Source organism: Polyodon spathula, unplaced genomic scaffold (genome assembly GCF_017654505.1).
Source record: "Polyodon spathula isolate WHYD16114869_AA unplaced genomic scaffold, ASM1765450v1 scaffolds_1709, whole genome shotgun sequence".
NCBI classification, from domain to species: Eukaryota; Metazoa; Chordata; class Actinopteri; order Acipenseriformes; family Polyodontidae; genus Polyodon; species Polyodon spathula.
In genome coordinates, this window is record NW_024473185.1 from 1 (window position 1) to 20788 (window position 20788).

The 20788-nt window shown below is 42.2% G+C and overlaps 2 protein-coding genes across 2 annotated transcripts; one reads left to right on the plus strand and one right to left on the minus strand.

Moving 5' to 3' along the window:
* Positions 1-6: 6 nt before the first annotated feature.
* Positions 7-6847, minus strand: LOC121310068 (hepatocyte nuclear factor 3-beta-like). The gene is made up of 2 exons (XM_041243292.1): positions 6453-6847; positions 7-1836 (listed from the first exon to the last, which is right to left on the minus strand). The coding sequence occupies exons 1-2, from the start codon at positions 6513-6515 to the stop codon at positions 745-747; spliced, it is 1155 nt and encodes a 384-aa protein (XP_041099226.1). The 5' UTR covers positions 6516-6847; the 3' UTR covers positions 7-744.
* Positions 6848-17109: 10262 nt separating this feature from the next.
* Positions 17110-19910, plus strand: rnaseh2c (ribonuclease H2, subunit C). Its single transcript, XM_041243284.1, has 5 exons — positions 17110-17149; positions 18114-18265; positions 18684-18796; positions 19047-19166; positions 19404-19910. The coding sequence occupies exons 2-5, from the start codon at positions 18115-18117 to the stop codon at positions 19425-19427; spliced, it is 408 nt and encodes a 135-aa protein (XP_041099218.1). The 5' UTR covers positions 17110-17149; position 18114; the 3' UTR covers positions 19428-19910.
* Positions 19911-20788: the final 878 nt, after the last annotated feature.

The following is a 20788-nucleotide window of genomic DNA, read 5'->3' on the forward strand; positions in this document are numbered from 1 at the left end:
GTTCTGAGTTAGGGGAGGTGTGGACGAATGAATGGTGTTTTGTTTTATAAAATTAATTATTATTTTTTTAAGGAAAGTTACATCCAAATCTTTGAAAAACATTCTTTGGTCTTGGGCAAACTTTTCTTTTGTTTTTTTGTTTTTTTTTAAATTTTATTTTCAGTCTCCAAATATCAGCAATCCAGTTCTGCTCTGTTTTCTAAAGCCTATAGTTTCAATACGCTCATCCAAAAGCATTCTTTTTCGAAGACTAAGAAACAAAGTCGATCTTGTAGTGAAGCAAACAGGGATTTTATTACCCAGTAAAAAAAAGAATTAAAAAATCTGATGGTTCTCCAAAAGTACTGGTTATTAATAAACTATTATATACACAATCTAAACCAGGGCTAGGCAACTGTAGCCCTTCCAATCCATTCTGTTCCTTTCCAGGACTTTACTCCAACCAGATCCTTCATTATTTAATTGACCTTTCAGTAATTCCATTCCAGGACTTCGTTCCAACCAGATCCTTCGTTGTTTAATTGACCTTCCAGTCAAATCCATTCCAGGACTTCATTCCAACCAGATCCTTCATTATTTAATTGACCTTCCAGTCAAATCCATTCCAGGACAGTTCCAATGGAGATCAATGAAACAATGAAGGCTCTGGCTGGAACAAAGTCCTGCAATGGAATTGACTGGATGTGCCAAGGTTGCCTACCTCTGGCACTGTAGTCCTTTTGCAACAGGAGTGGTGTGTGTGCATCAAGATGAACTGAGAATGGGCACAGAGTACATGTTCGAGTAGTAAGGACCGTCCGTGGGCATGGGGGCCACTTCCCGGGCCCCGAAGGAGTTTATACCCATGTGTGTGGAAGCGGGGGCCCCGTAGCTCGGGTACATCATGCCAGCATCGTAAGGGAGAAGATCCGCCCGGGGGGTGACATGCTGGAGGTCGGCCGACATGAGGTGGGTGATGGAGAAGGGGTGCGCCAGGGGGTCAGTCCGGGGATCCTGAGGGGGCGGAGGGGCGAGGTGGCTGGGGGCTGGGGAGAGGTGGTGGAAGTGCAGGGCTTCCTGGAGGTGCTGAGCTGGGGAAGCCATGGGAGGCGGACTGGTTTGGGGGGATTCCAGCTTCTCCAAGCCTGGGACCGGGGACTGGACTGGGGACGGGTCCAGGCTGGACCTTGGCGAGTGGGCGGAGGTTCGCCCTTCTTCTCTCTGAGGTGTGCCGGAGGGCGGTGGGGTTTTCCTCTCCTGTTTCTGGCAGCGGAATCGCTTCTGCCGGCGCATGTAGCAGCCATTCTCGAACATGTTGCCCGAGTCGGGGTGCAGGGCCCAGTAGGAGCCCTTGCCGGGGGCCTCGGGCGAGCGCGGCACTCGCACAAAGCAGTCGTTGAAGGACAGGGAGTGGCGGATGGAGTTCTGCCAGCGTTGCTGGTTCTGCCGGTAGTACGGGAACAGGTCCCGGATCCACTGGTAGATCTCATTCAGGGTCATCACCTTCCCCGGCGCCTGCTGGATGGCCATGCTGATCAGAGAGATGTAGGAGTAGGGGGGCTTGGCGTGGCTGTAGCTCCTTCGGTACCCTTGTGGCTTTCCGTCCCGGGGCCCCTCCAGGCTGTACAGGGAGTTCCCGGGGACGCTGTACCCAGGCTGGGGGGCTCCCATCTGCCCCAGAGAAGTGGGCACGCCGGCCAGCCCTCCTGTGCCCATCAGCCCCGACGATGCCACACTGCAGCCGGAGGGGCCGCTGCTCATGTACGGCCCGCCCATGCTGCTGCACGACCCCATGGCACTGGGCAGGTAGCCGTTGAGGGTGAGGTTGGGACCCATGCTGTTGACGCAGGGGTAGAGCTGTAGAAATCGAGGAAGAGAGGCGTGACAGTATATTAGTGAATTTATTTATTTATTCATTTTTGGTTAGGCTGTAGCACACAGGGTTAGAAATGCACAAATCGCCCTGGGTTTCAGAACCACCCCTTGTTTCAGTATATTAATGAAATGACCAGGCATAAGGGAGTCTGAGCATTCAGGCTAAATCAGCAAATTGCAGGTTTATCGTGAAGTTGCTTGTACAGCTACAGAAGTGTTTAACACACTCCTGGCTCAGGATCAATTTAAAAGCTAAACTGAGGGTAATTCTAAAAGCAAAGTCTAGGTACAGGTAGTTTGGCTGTGTGTGGCTCAGTGGTTAGAAATAGTGGACTGGGATAACTAGATGGCAAGCAACGCCTTGCTACTTTCAAAATGTTTTGAGTTATTCACCTGTAATATAATTATTATATACACCATACCCGTGTCAACACACCAAGCCTAGACGCGAGTGGTCATTGATATATTTTTTATTGAATGCCTTCCCCCGAGTGTCATTAACTCGTTGTTCGGCGATGTTAATGTATGCGGAGGCCACCCACACCGCAATTTCCTATCCGACATTGTTCGTCCAGGTCTATTCTTCTCGCCCAATGTTGTCCGACACCGCGGGTCTTTTAAAGTCACCAGGCGATGGTCTTTTATTTGATTTGGAAAACCATGAGCTGCGGCCTGGCGAGCTGGCATTGTCCTGCTGGTAAAACACGGGCAAAATGAATCGGGTATCGACAATAAATAACCCGGAGGGCAGTGATCTTTACAGATGCTGTCCGCTTTTCTTTAAAGGTAAAGCCTGTTTGATCAGGGAGGCTTCTGGGCGAGCGAACTGGATCGCGCTGTGGAGTTTATGATTGATCTGTCTGATTCAGACAGCTTAGAAAGAGTTGCTAAAGTCAGTCTATAAAATGCGAGGGTTTGGACCACACACGCACTGAGGCGTGCTTCAGATTCACACAGCAGGCTCTAGCTCGGCAAGCTAGCTTGTCCACCACGTTACAGATGAACTGTGAAACCGACAGTTTCAAATATTTCCCCATTCATTCGTTTAAGTCCCCTGTCTATGTATCTATGACGCACGTGTATATTGGGCAGGGCAACTTCACAAACGCCATTGAGTTGACACAAACTGTTTAGAAATGCAAAATTAAAAATCGCGGCCGAAGAGGGTAGGCTATATGAAATAACAGATCTGTATTTAATGGTCAAGCTGTACTGTTTATAAGCACTCACATTAATAACATATTTGCAATGCAATTGCACAAACATTCTGAAATGCGTGTTTTTAAAATCGGTTGCACACAGATTGGTTTGTTTTTTTAAATATTATTTTTAGTTTGTTTAAATTAGTGAATTTGGGTGTCTGTGAAAACTGCCGGTGTTTTAACTTCAAAATACTGATTTTTTGGGGGTCTATTTTTAATCAGAACTGTACCCTATATGGTAAACAAACTTACTAATATTAGTTAATTCAAAATTACGAATTAAAACGATTTAACTAGACATATATAACTCTATAGGCCAATAATAAAGCTGCTAAAGATATGATCATATAATAATAATTTTAAATTTTAAAAAAGTCTTATTAAGTGTGCATGCAGAATCGTGCGGCTTGTATTCAAATTGTATTCAATGAAGTAACATTCTCTCAATTGTATTTCCTCTTTTTTTTAATGAATTAAATTGTCTCTCACCTAGGCTGCAAACCGCGGTATTTTGGACACAATGGCCTAAATGTTTACAGCCCAGAAAATACGCGAAATACAAACTGCGGAATATATGCGATGCACTGCAGTGAGACTGTACTGTCGCCTTTTTGAGGGTCTGTTTTTAATTTGCACAAATATAATGCGGTGTTTTAAGACAGAGAGACTGTGGAATGCGCAAATTGTTACATGAAAAGAGAATATAATGTTGCAATTGGAAATCGCATAGCATCGCAAAATTACAAACACAATGTGTGTTTGATATTTCAAATTTAAAATCTTCATTCCTCAATAAAAAAATAAATAAAAATGTTATTTGCTTTATTTCCACGTGTTTGCTGTTATGTTTATAATAGGCTAATTAACACCCGTTGACGATTTTATTAATTAAAATGCGTGTGGCGTCGAAATCGTGTTAATATTGTTCAAAACAACGTCGAAAATGACAAACAGTCGGATACACGGTGAATAAGGGTAAAATATCGCATAAAACTAAATTTTGTAATATATAGGCCTCAATATAATCAAAGAAATTGCCACCATTAAGAGCTAGAGTTAGATAATAGATAGAATATATATATATATATATATATATATATATAATATATATATATATATATATATATATATATCTATTTTTTTTTTCTATTTCTAGTTCATCAACGTCATTCTCAAGTGCTGATTGAAATCGCTGGCGGTGTTTTTTTGTTAATTAAGTGAATTAAGACGCGTCTCTCGAGGTCTGGGCTGGGTTGCATCCTGCAGCTCCGTCACCTCCTCGTACAGTCTCGCTGGTTTCTTCATTACAGCAATACGTGTTAATTGATTCTAATTAGCGGAGCCCGGGCAGGGAATATCGTCTTCCGCGTGGGACAGAGTGTGATTTTTATTTATTTTTTTAAAAAGAAATATATGTTATTTTGTAACACACACACACACACACGGGTTTGTATTCCTACATTTGTGAGAATTTCTCATTGACTCTCACTATATTTTTGTTTACTATTTCTAACTCCAGTCACACAAAACTCCACACAGGGTGAAAGTCGACAACAGGAGATACAGTGGGGACATTTTCTCAAATTTTCTCCCCACATTGATATGAATACCTGTGCACGCACATTTAGGAAGTAATTTCATTTTCTTGTGTTTCTGTGAGAGCTGGACAAACCCGTGGAACTGTACGGGGCCCTGTTGTCGTGGCTCACTTACTACAGTATTTAAAAAAAAAAACGTGTATTCAGTTTGTACCAGAATGAATGACTTATTAACAATTCCACTGTTCTTTTTATCTATACGCCACAGGCCATGAACAGAAGAAAAAAAACAGCAGGGGTGCAAACAAAAGCGGCGAGCAAGTTCGTGCCACAATGTGCCGCGTAATCACGCAACGCAAAAACATCAAGACTCTTCAGATGAACTCATTTCGACGCACTGTACAAGCTGTGCAAACCTGCGAGGGATACAGAGGTGCCCCACAAGCGTGCTGCATGTTGGAATGAACCGGGCAATAAATTCAAACCGAATGGTAGCCCATGCCTCGCCTCTCGCTGTGTACATCTGCAAGGGAAATGTGCTGGGCCTGTATCCTCAGTTACTGACTTGCGGCTGTGCCTGTCACAGTAGAGTCTGGGGAGAGGCGCTTGTCTTGTCCCAGCGTTTGACTGGACTATCGATCGTGCACCAGATTTGCCAAAAACTGGACTATTCAGCTGTAATTGCAGACTTTGCCTCTGCTAGGAACGCACGAAATGTTAATTTCTAACTGTCTTGTGTGTTTCTTTTTTTAGATTGCTGTAGTACGATGCAATTCATTTAGCAGTGTAGCTGTTGCGCTGTGGGAAAGTGATGGTATCGTATTGTGCAGGCTTAGATTAATACATCTTTATTTCCATATTTGAGAATATCTTTGTATAATAATATTGCATGAATTATTTAAAAAATGTTCATGTTTTTATTGTTCTACAATGCAGTATACCTCTCTCTCTCTCTCTCTCTCTCTCTCTCTCTCTCTCTCTCTCTCTCTCTCTCTCTCTCTCTCTCTATATATATATATATATATATATATATATATATATATATATATATATATATATATATATATATATATATATATACCATATTTAAAAGTATTCTACAGTTTAATAAGGACAAGGGGAGATATTTCTTGTCGGGACAAACTTCGTTTTTAAAAATGCATGCAGTTTAAAATTTTTATAATAACAGGCTAATGACATGATCGCAAATATTTACATTGTCCCCCCCCCCTCCCCTCCCCCGGGCAAAATATTAACCGCGGGTTTGTGGAAATTACCTGAAGAAAATATTTTATATATATTAATAAGTGGCGCAATATACTGAACAGCTGAGTCGACTCTTTCGTTTAAATTCAGCTCGAAGAGACTAAATGCAGTTTTTTTTTGTATAAAAAAATTTTTCCGAGGGCCCTGTGTTGATAATAAAGTTGCAGGAATCTGGGAACCGATCAAAAAAATTCTTCACTCACCATCCCATTTAGGAAAAGCTGGCACGAATAATTAATCGATTCAATCGGTGTTATATTATTATATTATATTAATTTATTATAAATTATTATATATTATAATTATGATTATTATATTATTATATTATAAAAGGCTTCTCGGTTGATTAAAATGTAAATACCGACCTGTTATTCAGGTATAATTTTTTGTGCAATACTATAAGATATGAGTAATATTTTCTATTTTTGAAACGCGACTGTTATGATGTGAGCAATATCAATAGGCTTACTAATTTGGAAACAATACAGCGCCGTGTAATTAGATGTGCTTCACTACAAGGCACCCCGCGTGATTATTATGGTCCAGGTATTGATTCTGATCGATCACAATTAGCAGCTAACGCGCTGCTTACCTCGCTGTCGTGGTAATGAGTTGTCCAGTCCTCATTAGTTTCCAGTTTGACGCCGCTCAGCATCGCGGAGTTATTGCCTTCGAGTTTAAACCGAAACCCCGACTGAATCAATAGAAAGCAAACACAAACATCCGAAAGAAAACCACAAATCTGGGAAGCTGTACTGTGGTTTGTCTCGTTTTCTTCAGTCGCGTTTTTGAAATAGAATCCCAGCACAGGATCTATTCAGTTCTTCAGCTGCTCCCAGGATTCCTGTTTATATCGCCCGTCTCCAAATCCCATGGTTTTTATTAACAAAACCACCTTCTCCCTCCCCTAAATCTGGCCACGCCCCTTTCCTTCACAAAATAGCACCTTTTTTTTTCCTTTAATCTAACCCCCTCCTTCTTCTTCACAGGATTGACAGCCCCGCCCCCTACCATCCCTTGTGCCCACCTGCTAACTTGAAAGAATAACACAACGTGCGTACAATGGGGTGTGATACTCGCTATACAGCCCACGATCACTCAGGAATTATTTCGTAGGGATTCAAAGCCTTGTATAATAGCTGCCCATAGTTCCTAAGTATGGGGTTCAGAGACCTGCAATAGGCATGGTATCACGATATGCTGGTTTGGTTTAAGTATTCTACAGTGTAGCATGCGGTGTGGTACACGTCATAAAGGGAACCCAAATTATGTTAATCTGTATTACGAATGAAACATTAAGTATTTTATTCAATTATCTTTTTTTTTTGATTAAAAATCGCCAAAAAGTTCAAAACTACAAAGACAAGTTTTATATATATATATATATATATATATATATATATATATATATATATATATATATATATATATATATATATATATATATATATATAATTTATATTTTAAAATCGAAATAAATACATCTGCCAGACCTTTGGAATTAAATAAAGTACATTTTAATTTTAATGCGTATTTTTAAAATTAAATAAACACTTTTATTTCCTTTTTTCATGCTCAAAAAGGTGAAAACAAAAATGCACGGTTAGATAAAAAAAAATCACACAGCAAAGATAAGCAAATAAGCAAATAAACTAGGATTATACACACACACACACACACACACACACACTCTCTCTCACACACACACACACACACACACATATATATATAAACTATTCACAAGTGCTGAATTTAGGAATACTAAAATAAACCTAGTCTAATACGCGCAACGTTTGTTGTATAATTGATTACGTTTATTGAAGTATTTCGAAATATCTTCCTTTACGATTTTTTTTTTTAAAAGACGAAAAAAAAAACACGTTCATGTTACAAAAATGAAAAGCAAAACACCTCGAGAGTGCTGAAGAGAACATGAAACAGAACATTTCGCTTTGCAAATATGATCCAGTACCGTTAACGCAGACAGAAATATCCGTAGACCTTTATAGCTGTTCCTTTATTTTTATTTTTTTTACAGTGATATAGACAGAAATGCCAATGCAAATTTGTAGTCTGTTCAGTTGACAAGAAAATAAACTAGTTTTTGAGTCGTTTAAGTTTATAAAAACGTCTTTTTTAAAAAAAAAAAAAAAAAAAAGGGGGGGGGGGGGGGGGCCTCAGTCTTGGCATATTTGCAAATAAAATGAAAATTAGGGTCACCGGGTCAGACTGACAGTGTACACCGCTGCAATTTGTAAAGCTTTTGTCTTGAAGTTAAGACACAATATTCAGGTCACCGCAGCTATTACTAATAATCAGCATCTACACACTGCGACCCACGTGTTTTTAATTGCATGTGTTTAGTTTCTCTTCGAAGAGGTTGGAGTAAACTGGAGTTATCTCAGCCCCATTGTCTGCACCCCAGCGATGATGCTGACGTCTCACGACTACCTGCAAGAATCCCTGAATCTACACTCCGCGGCGTCTCGATCTGGCACGCCCGTGCGTAATTTAGCTTTGCAGCGTTAACCGTGCATTTCGCATTCTCAAACCGTCTGCCAATCAGTAAAACGCATGCAATCTTGAACTCTGGAAGAACGCAAGCAGTCTGGCAGCTAGTGAGCCGGACAAGCGTGAGGAATGAACCGACTTTGATCATAACACTGTCGTTTCACATCACATCATAGGATATAAACGCTCTGCTCGGTGGTCTGTGAGGTAGCTATCACACCGTTTAGAATGGAATCTTTAAAATCGTCAAACACTGTAAACAGCTAGTATCCTCAAATGACTTGTTGACGGTCCCGTTTGTGTGTCTGGTTGTAGGGACAGCTGCTTGCCCTTTTATAACCCTGCCTGCAACTTGCTGGCGCTTACGATTACAGAGAAAGGAGAGGCGGGCGGTCTCACTACTGAAGCTCAATATCAATTATTTTATGCAAGCTGTACGAATCAAAATTGGACTGTAAAAAATAATTGTGAGGCGTCACTGAAGCGAGTCTTACTGTTTTGTTATATTTGTATTATTATAATTAACTGCGTTATGAGCTTACCAGGCCGTAGGCAGCTATGAGACACCCGAGGCACGCCGACCTCTGTTAAAATCATATTTATTAGACTCGTTAAATAAAATGCATTCCATCCCTCGTTATAGTCACAAAAGTCACGCCGATATATATAGTCTGTATGCTCTTCAAAATATTTTACTGTCATTGTAGATTACAGCGACACCACGGCGGGATGAGGCGTGCGCTTGGGAAAGCCCCTCGGTGACTTTCCATCTCTGGCTACGGCCGTGTATATAACAACGGGGCAGGACAATTTCAATTCGCTATTCAATGACATCTTTTTGACTGTACAGTTGTCGGCGGTATTCGTGTTTTCACTCTCTAGAGCGGAGAGAAAGTTTACAAGCAGATATTTAAAACAGACTCCAAGTGCGCGCCACAGCGTAACGAAAGGAGTCCATTCTGCGTTTGAAAAGCTATCAGTGGACTCGCATTTCCCATCGGTAAAGTAGAATATTTGTGTCCTTTTTTTTTGTAAGGTAAAGTAAACAGGCCTATCTCATTCCCAGATCAGGAATGCCATGTAGTCTAAGCCAAGGGGGAAAAACAACCTCGGTTTAACAGATACTCTGAAGGAGGATCCGGTCATTTGTAACTTATTTGTGGTTTTAATAAATCATTAACGCGCTTTATCAGTTTATTAAAAACCGCACCGGTGTGCGATAAGAAGAGCTTCGAGTGGATTTAGTTTTTTTTTTTTTTTTTTTTTTTTTTTTTTGGGGGGGGTTCAAAGAACGGATTTTTTTTATAATCTGTTACTCACCTGTTGCCTTCCCTCAGACCATTATAATCGTTTTCATATCAATACAAGGCGTTCCAGAGTTCAAAATCTATACCAGGTTCGCTCTTACCAAACACATCGTGTTTCTGAACGATATTTTAATTAAAACAGGCTCCCTTTTCATTTTTACCCATTAAACCGTTTTCAAAAGCCCGCTGGATACCTCTTCATGCTTTTTTTGTGTTGACCGAGCTCTTAAGGGTAATCTGCTCTTTTTTCTTTTCTCTCTTATTCAATTGCCTTTGTTTTCTTTCATTGAATTAGTCATTGAAGTCGGCTCTCTTTTGAAGAGAGGACTGAAGCGCTCTCTCAAGACGGGACATGTCTCAAGGTTGTGATCGGAGTCGAAATCCTTCCCATTTAAAAGGTGTTCAATCAAGATTGCTTTCAGCGTGCATTCAAAATTAACTCAGAGTTTGAAAATATACAATCTAGGATTATTTATGACCAAGGAAACAAACGTTCTGACAATATTGTGATGTAATTGAGCAGGGACTTGATTACCTTGGCCCTATTTTCCAATGTGGTAAGATAAGGCACGACTAATGTATTTCAGCAAGGTCAGAGAATGCTGCTTTAATCATACTATGAAACGATCTCTGTTTTATATTTTTAATTTGACTATTAAACTACTTTTTGATCACTGGTGAGGGGATGGAATGGGTCACCTAGTCATGTTGTTGAAGGAGACTCTTCTTCACACAGAGAGTGGTGAGGGGATGGAATGGGTTACCTAGTCATGTTGCTCTTCTTCACACAGAGAGGGTGAGGGGATGGAATGGGTTACTAGTCATGTCTGAAGGAGACTCACACAGAGAGTGGTGAGGGGATGGAATGGGTTACCTAGTCATGTTGCTGAAGGAGACTCTTCTTCACACAGAGAGTGGTGAGGGGATGGAATGGGTTACCTAGTCATGTTGCTGAAGGAGACTCTTCTTCACACAGAGAGTGGTGAGGGGATGGAATGGGTTACCTAGTCATGTTGCTGAAGGAGACTCTTCTTCACACAGAGAGTGGTGAGGGGATGGAATGGGTTACCTAGTCATGTTGCTGAAGGAGACTCTTCTTCACACAGAGAGTGGTGAGGGGATGGAATGGGTTACCTAGTCATGTTGCTGAAGGAGACTCTTCTTCACACAGAGAGTGGTGAGGGGATGGAATGGGTTACCTAGTCATGTTGTTGAAGGAGACTCTTCTTCACACAGAGAGGGTGAGGGGATGGAATGGGTTACCTAGTCATGTTGCTGAAGGAGACTCTTCTTCACACAGAGAGTGGTGAGGGGATGGAATGGGTTACCTAGTCATGTTGTTGAAGGAGACTCTTCTTCACACAGAGAGTGGTGAGGGGATGGAATCGGTTACCTAGTCAGGTTCTTGAGGTTGAATCACTGGGATCCTTTAACCCGACTTGACTTCTGAGATCAAGCAGCTACTAGAAACCAGGATTTGATGGGTCTAACGGCTGCCTCTCTTCTTGCGTTCTAATATTTCTTATTGCTGGTACAAACTGCCTGTGCTAACTATATACTATCCTGCAGTTAAAATCTTCTCTCTACTGTTGGAGCTGCTTGCCAGCCAGTCTGTGGGGGTAGTGTTTCAGTTTTTATTAGCAGAGTGCAAACGTTTGCACTGTGGTTGAAGTGAAGCCCTCCCCTCTCCTTCTCCCCCCCCAGTCTCTGGCCAGCTGGGTGAAAAGCAGGCTGTGTTTGCGCTAGGGTTTGTAGGGCAAGGGAGGAAAGGTGGCCTTGCAGTAGTGCATTGAAAGTGACAGGTCCTCAGTGCAAACATGCCGGTCGGCCAGGACAACCAGCTTCAACTGAACCACTGCGCCAGGCTGGATATCCTGGAAAGTCAGCCCTCTGGACTAAAAGGTGCCACTAAATTCATTTAGTTCCTCGTGTGGATGTAGGATAGATCTGCTGGCACCAACAATCCTTTTCCACCTCATATCAGAGCCACGATGGCCCCAGGCTCTCACGGTATGGGTGGGTTTCCACTGGCTATTTGTGAAGCCGAGAAAGCCAAACCGTGAAACACTGGCCTCACAACACATCTGAATCAGGGTCGGGGTCAAGGTCAAGGTCAGGGTTAGCGGTTAATGATTTCAGTCATTAGGTTGCCGTGTCTAAGGTCGAGTGTCATCATGCTCATCTCCCTCTTCTCCACTTTGTGTAATCAGCCCTCCGTTGCATTTCCGTGATATTCAGTAATATATGAAGAGTGAATGTGAACACAAAACCCATAACCTTCTGGACCCGCCATTCTCAACTCAAACACAACGGCTTTTAATACAGCGTCGTCTACATCCATGCAGCTGGTGCCTCGTCGCGTGTGAGAGACTCAACTAGGATCCTCAGGAAAGATAGCTAGAAAACCTCCAGGACCAGAGTTGTCCCCAATCGAGGCATAGACCTTGGTGTCTTCATAGAAAAGCTCGGGGGGCTCCCGAGTGTAAAGGCGCTCCGCGTGGAGTGCAGGATGCTCCCTATTGCCTGGAGATCTCCGGTTCAAATCTACCAGAACTCTTCAGCACTTTCCATTAATTTCTAATAACAGGCTGCAAAACTGCTACTCTTAAAAAGACACATTAATCACCTGGGTGTTTCCCAGATTAAATCACAGCCTGGGTGATTTATTAGCCCCTTTAGCACTTTCACATAAAATATAAATGCAATCTGTGAAGAGAAATATGAAGAAGAGGCGTGTGTGCTCTTGAAAACTCTTGTGTAGAAGTGTATTATACTTATCTTTGGCTGATCCTATTAAAATGTATCACAAGCATTAAATAAGTATTAGGGTTGAGGAGTTTCACTATTTATTGGTGTTGCTTTTGTGAAACTACTAAGAGAGCACTTTCTTGGTAGCTGATTGCATTCAAAGCAATACACATTTAAATACCAGAGACATCTGAGCTCATCTGGTTCTTAGCAGCTGATTGATCTCAAAACTTAGTCAAGTCTGGTCTGAAAGGATCCCAGTGATTCTGCCTCAAGAACATGACTAGGTAACCCATTCCACCTCCTCACCACTCTCTGTGTGAAGAAGAGTCTCCTTCAGCAACATGACTAGGTAACCCATTCCATCCCCTCACCACTCTCTGTGTGAAGAAGAGTCTCCTTCAGCAACATGACTAGGTAACCCATTCCATCCCCTCACCACTCTCTGTGTGAAGAAGAGTCTCCTTCAGCAACATGACTAGGTAACCCATTCCATCCCCTCACCACTCTCTGTGTGAAGAAGAGTCTCCTTCAGCAACATGACTAGGTAACCCATTCCATCCCCTCACCACTCTCTGTGTGAAGAAGAGTCTCCTTCAACAACATGACTAGGTAACCCATTCCATCCCCTCACCACTCTCTGTGTGAAGAAGAGTCTCCTTCAGCAACATGACTAGGTAACCCATTCACACAGAGAGTGGTAAGGAATGGGTTACCTAGCCATGTTGTTGAGGCAGAATCACTCTCGTTCATAAATGTTCTTAATAACATTATTTAGCATCATGCATGGAATATAATTTCTGCATATTCAATTCAAATGTGTTTGAGGAGACCTTTAATGAACAAACTAGGAATAAAGTTTACTTTAAATATACTTTATTTATTTATGTATTTATTTATCAGATATACTGTATGTTTGAATCCACCTGGATTTTCTTGTATTTCATACAGTACTTCTGTCAGGTCGTGGATATGCAATCAACGAATGCTCGGTATCTTTTTGTCAAAGAGGGGATTAAATACCCTGAACTAAACACAAAACGGTTCTTTGAAATTTAAAACCAGTGGGGCTGAATTGTACAGGTGAAGTGACAAGGTGTACCCCGAGCCCTGCTGTGACGGGACGGGGTTGTTATTATCCGCTGACTTCGTCTCTGTGTTGGGGGAGAAATGGGAGTGTAGGGTTGTGTTTGTTTGCTCAACTGCTTTGCTTTTAAATTGTGAAAAGACAACGAGACCATTGTTTTAGCGGTCCTAGCAGAGAGGCGAATAGAGATAGCCCACCAGTCTATTGTTTAATCATAGCAGACGTGGATCATTGCATTGGAGAGGTGAGGTGAGGCGGGCGCAAATATACGAGTCACACCGTCACCAGAACCGACGACTCCCAGCCAACCGGCTCGACTGCGCATTGCATCGCTGAAGTCGGGTTTCGAGAAAGGCTGCATTAAACACACACACACACACACACACACACACACACACACACACACACACACACACACACACACAATTAATTCAATTACTGGGAATTATTTGTGGTAAATGTATGTTTATAACAAAAATCTGTAAAACTGCAGAAAATGCCAAAAGTAACCCCCCCCCCCCCCCCTTGTAACTTTCTGTAACGTGTACACCATCTAAATAACACAGAATGACACTGTTACGCGGTTTGGTAGTTTTACAGGTTTGTAAACGCTGTCGAGTGACATTGCAATGAAGTGGGTGAAGGCTTTGTCTATATAGGCCTGTTTGATTGAGCCCTATAGTTTCTTACGCTGTGTTTATACCTCGGTGTGTTTTTTTGAGCTCAGTAACTGTTTAGCTGGGATTAGCCTGTGTGATATTCTGTACACACCAAACGTTATTCTAGATGCACTGCACACTGAACACTTAATGACCAAGGTTTGGTTTGTAAGTTTTCAATGGGTACGATTCGACCTCAATTCATTAGCTGCACCCTATTGCTCGCGTGTATAATGCATTGCTTTATATATATATATATATATATATATATATATATATATATATATATATATATATATATATATATATATATATATATGCGCTGAATTACAGTAAATCACTGTTTGTGTGTGTTTGTGTGTAATTTCGCCCTCTTGCGGCTCCTGCTGGTATTGAAAACCGTGTGTGCTGCACAGCGGCAAGGTTAACTCTATCAAAGACATTGCAGCGCCTTGCCACCCTCTCAGGTAATCTCATACCGCCCCCTATCGTCTTCTGAACAGCGCGCACATGTTGTGACATGCGCAGTAAACATGTTAAAAACAAACCCCAATGAAATAAATCAATAATCAATAATATACAGCATGCTGATCATTGACACACAGAGGGCTGTTCGGTGGAGCATGTGTGTGCAAGATTATTATTATTATTATTATTATTATTATTATTATTATTATTATTATTATTATTATTATTTTACTTGGCACCCATTTCTATTGTGTCATCTTTAAACAATATCATTTTAAACATAAACATTTAGCACATCTCACAATGCAAATCAACACACCGAGGACTTTGTGTGTTTAAAAATGTGTGTGGATCAACATGCACGATTTAATTTCCATTGTAGATCTGTTTTTATTCATTTATTTATTTATTTAATTCTAACAGGAGACATGCGATTAAAACGTCGTTCGTTTCGCTTTGGCCTCTGTCTGGATACATAACGCGTCAGTTTCCATCACCAGGACCCGAATCCACATCCTCGATTCACACGACGTCTTTTCTTTGTCAATTAATTAGCGCCTCCCAGGGGTGAGCTAGCGGGGGCGGGCGTGTAATTTGCACCTTGCGCCTCGGGACTGTCTCTCAGTACAGATAATTAATAGGTTCTACTGATTAGCGCGCCGGGAACCCTCGTTAACCCGAAACAAATTAGCACCTCGTTTGTTCTCTTAAGGGGTCCGCCTGCGGGACTGTAATAAAATACTTCCTGGCCGACAATATAAACGAACATGACCGCAACAAAACGCCGGGGAGGTTTAAGCGTCTTGACCGGGTCGTGTAAAAGCTGAGAGCCGCTCCAGGTGCGTCTTAAACAGCTGTGCGCCTTTCTTGCACGGACCCGCGACTCTCTCAGGCTGTTAGCGTGTGTTTATCTTGGGAAGGCACTGCAGAGACAGCGGGGAGGGTAGCAGGGGAGTGCTGAATGCAATATCGGCGTGCTCTCTTTTCTAGACAGCTTTTGAGGAAAGTCCAACAGCCTTCCCAAACTTTTTAATTTTTTTTTTTTTAAAAGAATGCTATTCTATAAACAAAATGCAACCACGTTTGCTGGTATTTAAGCAGTTGACGAGTTCAGTGTTTCACTGCATAATTCGGGGGGGGTGAATTAATAAAGGCGAGAGAACAATTAGCATGTTCATAATTAGTCTGGCTGGTCGTCAACTCGGATTTAATCTGTTCCTCAGCTGTTCGCGGCACCCCCACAGCGCGCATTCAGTCAGCATCTCTTGTTATCGATCTTATTTCTTTCCCTTTTAAGCGGCCCATGGGTCATCCAAATTATCAGCTTCTTCCTTCTCAAGCCGAATGTAATTTTAAGAAGGAACCGCTTGAACAACAAGAACATAAGAACATAAGAACATAAGAAAGTTTACAAACGAGAGGAGGCCATTCGGCCCATCTTGCTCGTTTGGTTGTTAGTAGCTTATTGATCCCAAAATCTCATCAAGCAGCTTCTTGAAGGATCCCAGGGTGTCAGCTTCAACAACATTACTGGGGAGTTGATTCCAGACCCTCACAATTCTCTGTGTAAAAAAGTGTCTCCTATTTTCTGTTCTGAATGCCCCTTTTTCTAAACTCCATTTGTGACCCCTGGTCCTTGTTTCTTTTTTCAGGCTGAAAAAGTCCCTTGCGTCCACACTGTCAATACCTTTTAGAATTTTGAATGCTTGAATTAGGTCGCCACGTAGTCTTCTTTGTTCAAGACTGAACAAATTCAATTCTTTTAGCCTGTCTGCATATGACATGCCTTTTAAGCCCGGAATAATTCTGGTCGCTCTTCTTTGCACTCTTTCTAGAGCAGCAATATCTTTTTTATAGCGACTCCTCGTGTACCCTAAAGGGTTACGAGGCTCAGATACAAATCTCTACCGGGCAACGTCCAGAAATCCTTTACCTCTGTGCTAAATGCGCACTCTGCCCTGTTTTGAAAAGGCGATACACTAATCGGCGCGTATTGCAGAACTAGCATGAAGCGAGTAACGTGTAGGAGCGCTTAGATGAACCTTCTGAGTTTGTATTTTTACAAAGTCGGTCCCCTGTTTGTCTAGTGTCGTGGAGGGAGTATTAGCCATCGTGCTGCTTGCACAATGGTACCTCTATCTATTTCATAATGCATATAGGTCTTTTTTTCAAAGCTTTGGTAGGGCATTTTTTTTTTCAACTGAGAAGAACTGTAACCTGACACACGTCAACCTATTCACGATTTACCAGCACACAGATATAACCACAATCGGCAAAGCACAACAAATACAAACTGGGCAAATATGAGGTCGCTCTCTCAATATATTACAATATACTACGATCGCCGCTAGATACGGTACCACTGCTTGATCCAAAGATGATAGGGCTTGTTTAGAAGAGCGCTCGTCGGTAGAAAACTACAAATCCCATAAGCCCTTGCAGCTCATCAGCAGCAACAAGCGACGTCATTTCAGCGCGTAAACTTGCGTGGAGAGCAGCGTGGAGAGAGGTAAGGGGAGAGTGTGCAGAGTTAAAGATACCTGCCTCTCGTTTTAAAAACCTTGTTGAGTAAAACACGACAGCTTTCTAAAAACGGGGCCGCTATCCGTCAAAACATTTACGAATTATAATAATTATTAAAAAATAAAAAGCAGATGCGCATACCAGTTTAATATGAAACGAGTTGCATATTTAAACTATACGCGAGATAAATACGATGCATATTATTATTATTATTATTATTGAGTCATTTAGCAGAGGCATTTCTCCAAAGAGACTTGCAGAGACTAGGAGGGTGAACTCTGACTTGCTCAAGGACACACACACACGCAAGGGGAGTCAGTGGCTGAGCCGGGATTTGAACCTCCTGGTAAAAGAAAAGGCTTTGATTACTGGAAAGGAAATATTGATAATTAATGTTTTTAACAACATCGCAACAGCAGCCGTATTGATGTGATTTGATACACTCTCTTTGACTTCGAGTAAGTTGTCATAACAACATAGAGAGAATGGAAATAACAGGTAGAAGATAGAGGTTAAAAATGAGCAAAAAATTAAATTTATCCTTCGTCTAACAATGGCCGTTAATGTAATGGGCAAAACAAGGTATACTTCCTGTGTGCGGTGCTTTTAAAAAATAAATAAAACTGAAACCTGTCAATTCTAGGTAAGCGTGTTGCTCGGTGATGTAGTGTGCTAATGTTGTCGCTAGTGTGTTAAACGGCGCTGTTTCTCAATGCTAATGACATTGATGTCTGATTCAAAGTTTACTGTCATTGTATTAATAACATTGACGGCACAGAGAGCTGTCGCCTGGGTGGTTTAACTGGTTTCTCTTGATGCGTTTTGGTATATAACTTTCCTTCTCTCAGGGGGACAGCTTTTACCTGGCGGACGCCCCAGTCCGATGCGTTGGCGTGGGTCTCGTCCCGTAGGCTCTGTGATTTGAAGTCGTTCTTGTGTCTCTCTGTCAGGATGTCTGGAAGCAGAGTGATCCGGCTGGACCTGGGGTCCCTGCAGCGCGCTGGGGGAGACCCCGTTCACCTGCTCCCCTGCGAGGTCGAGCACAACGGACCGGCCAGAGTCGGCCAGTACTTCAGCCCCGCAGTGAAGGGGACCAAGAGCGGTGAGGAACCGAGCCTCTGAACCCGAGGCACAAACCCGAAGGAGGAAGCACACAAACACATCCTGGCTTTAGAATGCATTGTGTACTAGTTCTAGTTTTTTTTCCATAACTGTTTTTTTTTTTTTTTTTTTTCTTCACTTTTTAGCCTCTGCAAAACTTATTTGCTTCCCCTGAAGAGTCTTTTCCCGCCCAGGCTCCTGTCAAAGCGGTCCTGGACTGAATCAGTTGAAATGGATTGCAGTGTGTAACAATGGATGCGCAATTAACTTTTTAAATTTGTTTTAAATTAAGAACATCAATCAGTTTAATAAATACTGTTAATTGCAATCTGTAGGAAAGCAGTCCAGATAGCCTCTGGGTATTCAAACCCGTGTCCGCTCTGCAGTGCAGTGTGAATTCTTGTCGTCTTGTGCCGCAGAGATGACCGTGTCGTTCCGAGGGCGGGGCTTGAAGGGTCAGGAGGTCAGCGTGCCCCAGGGGTACAGCGGCATGGTTTTGAAGGAGGACCACAAGCCAGTCTCTGAGGATGAGGTGAGGGGAAGGGGGTCAGATCAGACCCTCCTGTCAGGGGCAGAACAAACAGGCTAAGCAGGGCTGTAGCGGCACAGAGCTTTCTTGTTGTTGGTGTTTGGCAATGCAGATTCACTGCTTGGGTGGGTCGCGGCTTTTTATTTTAAATGTTTTAGGAATTGTACAACCGCGTGTGTGAAAGTTGGACAAGTTGTCCTGGCAAAACTTTTGAGAAAAAACAAAAAAAAAACAAGCATGCCGTCTGTTCCAGGACCGGTCACTTCGGGTCAGATCCACCTTCAGCACTCTGACCAGCTGGAACTTGGAGACTCCGCCCTCCTCCGATGACGGGGTTGTCATGGCGATGAACTGGCCGGTAATCGCCGAGGCAGTGAGTACCCAGCCCGTCTCTTTCCCCCAGAGACTGACTTGAAATCACTTGTTCATTTCCAGCATACCGTTGCATACGCATGGGAACAGTAACTTCAATAGACAAGTTAACTTCTGCAAACGCATTCTACTCGTGCTGTTGAAGGCGACAAACCTTCCACAGTAAAATGTTTTTGGCCCGCCCTCTCTGCATTCTGCTGCTGTTGTGAAACCTCCTCCCTCCCCTTTCTCTCCACAGATCCACGCACCCATTGAAGACTAACCAGGGAGCCGAGGCTGAAGCCGCTCTGGAAGGAGTCGCATCCCTTCCAACCTGCTGTACCGTCTACTGAAGACCGTTCCATTGCAACTTTCCAAATGGGGAGTGCTGTTGCGATATGCAGTCACCAGGTGGCGCTCTGCACTGTGCGATAAATTCATAATAAACCTTTTGCTTTTAATGCCTCTTTTCACAGCGCTGCTTTTGCTGCTGTTAACAGCAATCTAAAACTGCCTTCAATATTCAAGGCGCCCCTGTAATCAGGTGTTTAAAATGACTGTGCAAACTATAAAAGGCACAGCAATTCTAATGCCTTGCAGGAAGGTCATTCCCAAATGATTCCATCTTTTACAGAAACCCAGGCAGTAGTGTCCAGTTGCTGGGTGTGTGAGATTTTTTTTTTTTTTTTCAATGAATTACAAATAAGTCAGTTTGTGTTTTGTAATAAACGTTTCTCTAAAACATAAAGTTGCATCTTTTTAAAAATGTTTTCTAACTGCGTCTTTGTACCTCCTTGTTGAATCACTGCATCATTAGCTTCTTGGAGAGGAGGAGAGATCCCTAATCAATATTATAGTGTTTGCTTTACCGGTATGTAAAAATGTTAATAGTTACAACAGAGTTTTTCTGGAACTGGCGATTTTAAAACGACCTGTCCACATTAGGCTTTAAATGTGGGTATTATTTTAAAGAATAAAGATGTAGTCTCACAGTCCGCAGCACACGTCTAAGACCGCCTTACCGGAGACAATCGGGGTCTCTGAAAGCAGCCGAATCTGTAGACACCAATAATTCTCTGAATAACAGACCTGCTGTGCGTTCCCATTTCTATATACAAGCTCTGGCTAATAAGTTTTGCATCACCCTGTAGAATAAACTCACTGCACTTCATGAAGTCGAACGAAACCTGCCGAATTATGTCACATCAACATATTGAATTACACACCCAGCGCTTTGTGGTTTTCCATAATACTTAATGGCAAAATGTAACGTGAAATATTGTACCATTGTTCTGGCTTCCGGTAGATTTTTGCGAGATCATTGTGTGGTTTTTCTGATTACATGATGTTAAATAAAAGATCCAAATTATTGAGAGGGAGGGAGGGAGGGAGGGAGGTTTTAATCCTGATATTCTAGGTGATGCAAACTTTTGGCCAGGACTTTAGTTTCGAATCCCATTTCAATTCCTGTTTGCTAGAACACTTTGGTTCTTTCAAAACGGCATCTTTAATAGCAGGGCTGTAATCATTTAGTTGGCTGCAAGAGTCATTTAACAGTTAAACGATTTGTTTTAAAACTTGAGGACATGTCCTGAATGCAAATCAACTATGAGACTTTGAGTTTTTTTTTTACATTAATCTTTA

Bases quoted from the DNA above. Each gene is read 5' to 3' on its own strand.
- rnaseh2c (XM_041243284.1), top strand. From the start codon at position 18,115: ATGTCTGGAAGCAGAGTGATCCGGCTGGACCTGGGGTCCCTGCAGCGC. The intron at 18,266-18,683 runs GTGAGGAACCGA...CTTGTGCCGCAG, and splicing joins AGTGAAGGGGACCAAGAGCG to AGATGACCGTGTCGTTCCGA. The intron at 18,797-19,046 runs GTGAGGGGAAGG...CGTCTGTTCCAG, and splicing joins AGCCAGTCTCTGAGGATGAG to GACCGGTCACTTCGGGTCAG.
- LOC121310068 (XM_041243292.1), bottom strand. From the start codon at position 6,515: ATGCTGAGCGGCGTCAAACTGGAAACTAATGAGGACTGGACAACTCAT. The intron at 1,837-6,452 runs GTAAGCAGCGCG...CGATTTCTACAG, and splicing joins CTCATTACCACGACAGCGAG to CTCTACCCCTGCGTCAACAG.